At 38.2% G+C, this 8742-nt stretch overlaps 1 protein-coding gene across 1 annotated transcript; it reads left to right on the forward strand.

The window, feature by feature from the left end:
* Window positions 1-373: 373 nt before the first annotated feature.
* Window positions 374-2050, forward strand: SERLADRAFT_454562 (uncharacterized protein; the record flags this gene model as incomplete). The annotated part of the gene is made up of 8 exons (XM_007312058.1): window positions 374-493; window positions 559-635; window positions 694-963; window positions 1012-1095; window positions 1149-1313; window positions 1369-1517; window positions 1571-1719; window positions 1772-2050. 8 exons carry the CDS (start codon window positions 415-417, stop codon window positions 1846-1848), a joined length of 1050 nt encoding a protein of 349 aa, XP_007312120.1.
* Between the last annotated feature and the right edge of the window lie 6692 nt (window positions 2051-8742).

Raw genomic sequence — 8742 nt, forward strand, 5'->3', positions numbered from 1 at the left:
GGTTTTCCTATACTAAACCCCCTACTACTTATAGTTGGAGGTGCTACTTGCTACATTTGCAGTCAAGTCCAACATTAGCCGATCAAAAAAGCTGCTCAGAGCTCTAATAGCAGTTTTGGTGCGGCACTTTTCCTCAGATGTAAAGTATAATGACTCCTAGGAGTACAATTATGCTCCATGGAGAACAATGGCTGCTTCAGCAGAGCCTGGGTTTATCCGATTTTGTCATGGTCATGTTTTGTTTTAAATTTAAAGCACTTACAAAAGCCATGGAATAAAATTCTGTTTTTGGGTTCCAATTATCGGCTCCCGCACGCCACCGTAGAATCTCAGATGTTTCTTAATCTCCGCTGGTGCGGGGATTTAATTATTTATGTGTTCCGCAAAGCATTCTCAACGCATATCATCTTCAGTATGGTTAGACCCACAAAATCCGTCGCACGTATCTACCGGGATGTAAATGCAAATTACGGGCCTACGTGGCATGAATATGGCCAGTTTTTTTTTTCATCATGTATGTGCATACGCCAATATCTAACCGCGGGATTGGTTGTCTAGATAACCTACAAGTACAGTGGGGTACACAAGATCATTACGAGATTGTGCGGAAAGTTGGACGAGGAAAATATTCAGAGGTGTGTCTGCGACACTTGGTCTGGTATCAGTTGTCTATCTAATTTTATCTTTTGTGAGGTTTTCGAGGGCGTAAATATCGTGAATGAGGAAAAGTGTATCATTAAAGTGCTCAAACCAGTGAAGAAGAAAAAGATAAAGCGTGAGATCAAGATATTACAAAACCTTGCTGGGGGGCCCAATATTGTCGCCCTTCTCGACGTCGTCCGCGATCCAGCTTCCAAGATTCCCAGTTTGATCACGGAGTATGTTGAAAACATGGATTTCAAAGTTTTGTATCCGCGATTTTCAGACCTTGATGTTCGGTTTTATATGCTAGAGCTCCTTAAAGTAAGAAAAAATTGTACTATTTTCTAGCTTGGTTTTACTCGTGCCCAGGCCCTAGATTTCTGTCACTCCAGAGGAATCATGCATCGTGACGTGAAACCCCACAATGTAATGATTGATCACGAGCAACGCAAGGTGCGCAGTCATAATGTCCTTAACTCACTTTTTCAACTTGCCGCACTTTATAGCTGCGATTGATAGATTGGGGACTAGCTGAGTTTTACCACCCGAAAACTGACTACAACGTCCGTGTGGCTTCGCGATATTTCAAGGGGCCGGAGCTGCTTGTAGATTTCCAGGAATATGATTACAGCTTAGATATGTGGAGCTATGGATGCATGTTCGCTTCGATGGTGAGTGATTCCTTACAATAAATCACATCTACCATTGTAGTATATTTTCTTGTAGATCTTCCGCAAAGAACCGTTTTTTCATGGTCATGATAACTATGATCAACTCGTCAAGATAGCTAAAGTACTAGGTACAGACGAGCTGTACTTATACATCGATAAGTACGGTATCCGATTGGATGCTCAGTACGACGAATTATTGGGAAGGTGAAATACGTACAATATTATGGAAGATGGAGACTAAATCCTGGTTAAACAAGGCATCCCAGAAAGCCGTGGGTGCGATTTATTACGTCGGAGAATCAGCGATATATATCGAATGAAGCGGTTGACTTTTTGGACAAATTACTGCGCTATGATCACCAGGAACGTATGACAGCGCATGAGGCTCAGGGGCATTCATATTTCGGTAAGGCTGAAGGAATTTGGTATATAATATGCTTAAACACGCCCTATTTCAGAGCCGATACGCAATCCGGTGATTGCTGCATCTGTAAATGGCGAGAGAGAATGCGCAAGCGATTTATCACCTCAATAGAAGCCTGCAACCTTCTAAGGTTTATACAACTAAATCATCAAGACTGTTTTGCAGGTCTTGCTCCCTTGAAAATATTCTTAGCTTCGTCCATGAAAAATATAGCGATGTTTTATGGCGCGTTTTCGATTTAACAACGGAAGAAAGTCGTAGCCCAAGAAGACTGATTCCTCCGTGTCTCATTCCAATGATTACTTATTATGATGCATGGCAACTGGATGCAAAAAAGTCACGCAATTGGAGAACCACAAACTATATTTCACCTAGTTATGTAGGATGTCATTTCAGGGCCCAGGACAAGCTAAAAAATTCAAAGTACAAACTGGCTGTGAGAGGTTGGTCGCGTGGATTACGGTCCTGGACACGACATTCCCTGTATTTGCAGACGGTTTGGGATTGAAATTCAAGTTTTTCACTGAGCAGAATCTGGTCTACGTGTAAATATTATATTATTCACAGACACTGCCAGCCCACATAAGACTAGGTCCAACCTGTGGCTCTGCCACTGGTGCCATGTTTTTGCTATATGATAAAAAATAATATCATGGCCCTGACATCTTGCATTCTACAGTGCATTATTGAAGATACATTATTTCATTATCACTGGTACATTAACACTAGCAAAATCACTTATTAAAGTAAGGGTTACCAGTGCTTCTCAGTGGACAGGGGACAGGTCATCACCTCCCCTGCAGGCACATTCAACATTCCAGCGAATGGAAGAGTGAATACAGAGGAAATAGCGAGTAAAAAAGAGGCCCACGGTATCTCAACAACAACTGGTTATGTGGTTCAATCCAAAAAGGGTATAAAAGCTCCTGGAAAGATACTAAGATAGGCCTTATCCACAATCAACGCCATCACATGACAAATCGTAGTGGTGTGTTTGTGCCAGTCCCCGACTCCTTTTTCAGATTTAGGGCAGGACATGACATCATATATTCTCAAAAATAACGCTAAACAATAACATAACATGTATATATAGCCAACACAAGAAGAAACACACAATACAGCTATAGATGATGGCAACAAAGAAGATGTATGTCCAAAAAACTTTGTATATTGAACTTCCAAAAAAAAGAAAGGCTGGTTGGCTGAGTCATCATCAAAAAGATCCTCAAAAAGAAAGAATGTACGCATTCCATGTTGAACGTCCAAAGGTCATTGATGTTAAGATCAAGCAATATCTGAAATTTCAATGACTGCATTTTTGCCAGATATGTTGTTTTCCACCACCAAATTCCTTGCATCAGCTGAATAAAAAACCGTCAAACGACAATGTTACCAGAGGGACACTGAGAACAAATCTCTATGTGAGTGACAACAGCCCTCTCGGGCCACATATACACATCAGTGGACATCATAAAATATTGGGGATAATATTCAGGATATCAATTTATATCATGAGGGACGAGCTCGGGAGGGCAGAGCCGCTCATCCAAAACACGTGGTACACAAGAAGGATGATTCTGGAGAAACATGTTATCCGTTATCCTCAATTGAGGAGGAGAGGATAGGTAGGGGGGAGGAAGAACAGACTAAGCATGAATAAAACGACGAGACAAAAATCTGAACAAGCTTAGATAAAAAAAGAGGACAAAGAAGACAAAGTTTTGATCAACGTGAATATTAATAAACTATACAGCTATACAGCTTAGGCAATTCCGGCACACTCCAAAACCCGAACCCGAGTTTTTTTCGGCAAAATGCGCACATCGAAATATAGACAGCCTAATTTTTACTCCCACAGATAACCCTCCTCCATAAATAGAGTCGGGGAAAGTGTTACACTTCAAGGCAAACACTTCTCGTTTAAATCAAGTGATTTATAATTTTTGTTTTGCATTGTGTAAGAAGAGATAGGTTTTTTGTGGCAAAGATGAGCCTTAGAGCTTTAGATAACCAAAGAATTTATGTTGATGATCTCGTTGCTGACCATCACAGGCCAAGTCACATCATGTGATGGCATCAATTGTGGGTGAGGCCTCAATGAGGCCTATCTTAACAATGATACAGATTGATAATGATGTAGGAGTCGGACCGACATCCACCCAAAATGCTCACAACAATTGAATTCTGGAAACCTGGATCCTACGGGTCCAGGAATAACAATAATACTGTTAAGTGATCAAAATGTTAAGTCAGTGAACTTGTGCTGTCTGTAAAGTATGTAAACTTGTGTGCAGTATACTGAATTCAAGCAGATAATTCATTGAATATTTACAAACATCAGCACATATTGTAATGTAAAAACTCTGTGGTATTACATTGATAAATTGGTGAGAAATAAAAAAAGAGACTCCAGAAATGGTAAAAGATGATAATATGATCTGATAATAAAACACTTGAGTAAAAAGGGTAAGAATTTGGGAAAAATCTACTTGCCAGTCATGGATAAAGCCAGTCAGAATTTTGTGATACACCACATTGACAGTATATCTGTCATTTTGAACCATGTGGAAATAAAACTTTTATTCTCTCTCCTGAAGTGCAGTGAGACGATGCAACGTAAAGGTGCCCATGTGAAAACACCGGAACACGTAAATCCAGCCTAACCTGTGTCATTGATTGCCCTTGAAATTTGTTGATGGTCATGGCAAAGGCAATACGAACAGGTACTTGACAATGTGATAGCTTGATGGGTAATTCTTCTGATGAAGGTTCCAATGTGAGGCTTGCAATAAAAGCTATTATTCCTGCATGTTTTCCTCCCAATACACAGCACTTCAATACATTGTAGTTAGAATTTTATGAATGATTCAAAATCATTGCTTTATGGCTCTTTAAGCCTGTGCAAGTATTAAAAACATGTAATAAGTGATTACCACCAAGTCTCAGCTGACTTTACCTTTGTTTAAAACTACTGACTTGTGATATGGTAGTTGTATATTGTGACAGTGTCTATATAGCATTTATGCAAATGCAAGAGTAAATAGAGTTTGTTTTTGCATCATGTAAAATATGTGTCACAACAAGCATAACTAACTTTTGTCACATCCAAAGTTGACAAAAAAGTCTGAAAGTAGGTAAAATGTTTAATTGTATTTTGGACCTACAGAATAATGTATTTTTGTTGACATATTTCCATTGATACTATGTTTTGTACAGAAATATAGAAAAATACATTATTGTGACAACACCTTATAGGTCCAAAATACAATTGAATACATCATTTTTTTGAAATTATTTCTAATTATCTTCCAGACTGTTTTCATTCTTGAACTGCAGCTTTGATTGTGAATCAAAGCTGTAGTCCAATGATGAACATGTCACATGTGACATAATTCCTTATGTGACAATTTTCTTGAAATTTGATTGAATCCTGCCAGCTGAGTTGTTCCAAATCTTTTCTAAATATTTTTCACCATTACACCATCATTATCATGCCCAGTAAAAAGTCACAAATGTAAATATCTAGAAATACCTTGAAATATATAGAAATTGATGAAAATATCTGTAAAAATCAGCAAAGATCAGAAACATTTGAGTAAGCCAAATCTCCAGGTATTTTAAGATTTGCCTTGTAGAAATTGGACAAACCACATTTTTAAAAAAAGAGGAAATTTGGAAATTTGGAACATCTATGTATTTGGTGTTATCTGCAAAATTCCAGTTGGATCTTCAATCACTCAAAATAACATTGAAAAATCACCAAAAATATTGAATTATCTGTAAGCTATAAAAACATGTAGGTATCACTAGAAAATGTGAAATAAGAGTTACAAAGTACTGCAAATGTCAGGAAAATTGTCACATAAGGAATTATGTCACATGTGACATGTTCATCATTGGACTACAGCTTTGATTCACAATCAAAGCTGCAGTTTAAGGATGAAAATAGTCTGGAAGATAATTAGAAATAATTTCAAAAAAATGCTGTGGATACGGGTTGGACATTTGTGCCCAAGCACCACTGGCCAGTCTTCTTTGACTTTCTGTTATCACTATATAATTAGCTTAGATCATTGGACAACCATATCATGAGACACACCATCACTCTGAAGCTCCAAGACAATGATAGCTTGGAACTCCCTAATCCCAAATCAAGAAGTAATTTTAAAATCAACCTGTGCCAGTACGTGTCACCTTGCCCTTAGATTTCTATGTTTGGTTACATAAATCAAATAGATTACAACAGAGACTTTTAAAGGAGCAAAATTTTCAACTTCAACTTGCCTTGAAAGAGAAACAGCCCAATTTGAAGACTGGTTGATCTATTGATGCAGCAAGGGAACTTACCCAGCTAGAACCCAAGAACAGAGCACTGGAAAATGAAGGATTTTCTGTGAATCTCAACATCAATGTCTAAGATACATGAATTCCGTCTCAAGTCAAAATTAAAGCTTGGGGTTTGAAGTACTATTGTAACAAAGACAAAGCTATAAAGGTAGTGAGGGGAGTGGTTACCCTTAGGATAGGACCAAGTCAGTTGTGGGTAAACAACAGGAGGACTCGCTGAGGAGTCTCCTTGATCTATTGAGGTATATATACTACTACAGTTTGTTTGTACATATGTACTGTACAGTTGATGGAGGCAGTGGCTGATGATGTCATGGGGCACAGCCCATGTAACCAGCTCCACTGCGTGAGATATTTGTATCTAAAAATAGACAAGGCAGTGCAACACGGGAAGTAGAGTTTGAACAATAATGGAAAGTGCCGCATGGCACAGGGTTAGTGTTGCCGCAGCTGGTTTAGTCAAGCTGCAGCTCAATAAGTCACAGTTTGTCAGCTTTGTGGCTTTAAGTAAGCTGCAACTTCTTTAAATTGAACTGTGGCTATTAATATTAAATGGCTTGGCGGCTTAGTGACTTAACAGCTCAAGATGCAGCTTCCACCTATAACAATCCATGGAAACAATAGACAGTTAGAACTTATACAATAGACAACTCCCATTTGAAACCACACCAATAGCAAAATAATTTCAAATTTATGTCAAAAGAATGGCTTCAGAAGTCTGTAGTAAAAAAGAAAATAAAAAAACAAATCTTGTCGTGCTATAAATGAAAACAGAAAAAAGTGAAGTAACATCCTTATGCAATAGCATTTTGAATACCACACCTTCAAATACCTTTTCCCCCAACTTCTGAGTAATACTCTTCATCCAAAACTGTTGATTGCTACACAGATGAACTTGGCAAATTGGTAGACATGATGATGTTAGTTCTTTCTGGTTCAATCATAGGAATAGTTGTACAAAAAGCCATGATGTGCTGCAAGGTTGCAAAATAGATTATGGATATAATGATAGTCAGGATCCTGATCATAGGCGAGTAAACAAGTATACAAGAGGAAGTCATGAAATTCTTTGAAAAGACCATGACATAGTGCAGCAGGCATAGTGTGAAGCTTCTTCTTCTTAATATGTCTGTACTTCTTCTCTTTGCTGCCCTTGATTCCCTGCCATGGAAGAGATCCATGGAGAAAATAAAATATAATATAGGTGATTGCTTCCAAGTCATCATGTCAGGATTGCTGGATGACCATGTGAGCATTGCATGATAAATAGTGAATAGTGCCAACCAACTTCTGGCCATCTTTGTAAGGAATATGTTCACCAGTGATTGAGTGTATGTTTTTTGTGCTTAAGCCAAGATCAATCAAATGCAGGATACCAGCGCTTCCATTGACACCAAGAAGAAAGTTTTCCGGCTTTAGATCGCGGTGAATAAGATAATAGGAATGAAGAGTTTGAATCCGTGAGATCTGAGTAGATATGAGCTACATCGTTGTAGTAATAAAAAACACTTTCCATTTGATTAAGCAACATCAGCACCGTCTTAAGGCTAAATTTAAGGCCACATAGATTCAAAACTTGTTCCAGTGAAGCTCCCAATAAATCTATGACCATTACGTTGTCGTCTTCATGAGATCCATACCAATATAATTTGGGAAATCCTATGCAACCTCCAAGTCGTTCATATATCTGTGCCTCTCTCCAAAGATGGGTTGATGAGGTATTGCCAGCTTCCAGCTTAATGGCAACATCCTCATGATTAAGCATATCAAAGCCACCCTAAACCTCTCCTTTATGATATTGGTATAATTAAAAACAAATTCATAAAATATATGAATATTTACCAAAAGATCCTGAGGCGATATGCTCCTCCCAGCAGTATTGATAATTGATGATCATGGACAGATCAAATTTGTCCTTTGAGGCAGTCATCCTGAGGAAAAAGGGAGCCTATATACACCAAGATATACACAGAAATAAGGCGGAACAAAAGTTGAGGAAGGATTAGTTGGACTCAGAGTTGGAGTTTGAAAGAACAAAAAGTCTTGTACTATATTTAGCTGCCTGGGAAAACACGGTACACAAAATAGGACCTCAGTAACAACAAAAGTATGAATTTTTGAATACCTAGACCTACAAGCTGGTAACGCAAATTTTATCAGACTTAGAAGTTGACAGAATATTGAGAAAAAATCAAAAGGAAAAAATAAGACATAGTACATTTACAGCAAGCCACATATTGTAAATTATAAACATGCCAATTCACATTTTCAGAATAGAACGAACAAAAGCAGGTAATAACATTTCCTCTAGAGTATTACAAAATGACATTAAGTTAGATCCATCACGGCATGCAGAGAACTTGAGGATTTGTAAAGCTTCTATAATGTCAGCACTGAGGCAATTTCTTCTTGGTGTGGCAGTCAAAGCAGCTGAAGAAAACACCCACTTGCGAGGGACTGAGGTTCCTTAAATTGGGAGGTAGTCCAATGCCATAGAAAATAATGTGGGGAATCTGTGGGAATGCATCTGATAGATGGATGCAAGGAATTGGTATCAAACAGATAAAGTATGAATTATTCTTACCTCCCACCACTGAATAATATTGTATTCTTCTCTAGGTAATGCCAGGTAGGCATTATGCTCCTCCTCAATTGATC

The sequence above is a fragment of the Serpula lacrymans genome (assembly GCF_000218685.1).
Source record: "Serpula lacrymans var. lacrymans S7.9 unplaced genomic scaffold SERLAscaffold_1, whole genome shotgun sequence".
Taxonomy (NCBI): domain Eukaryota; kingdom Fungi; phylum Basidiomycota; class Agaricomycetes; order Boletales; family Serpulaceae; genus Serpula; species Serpula lacrymans.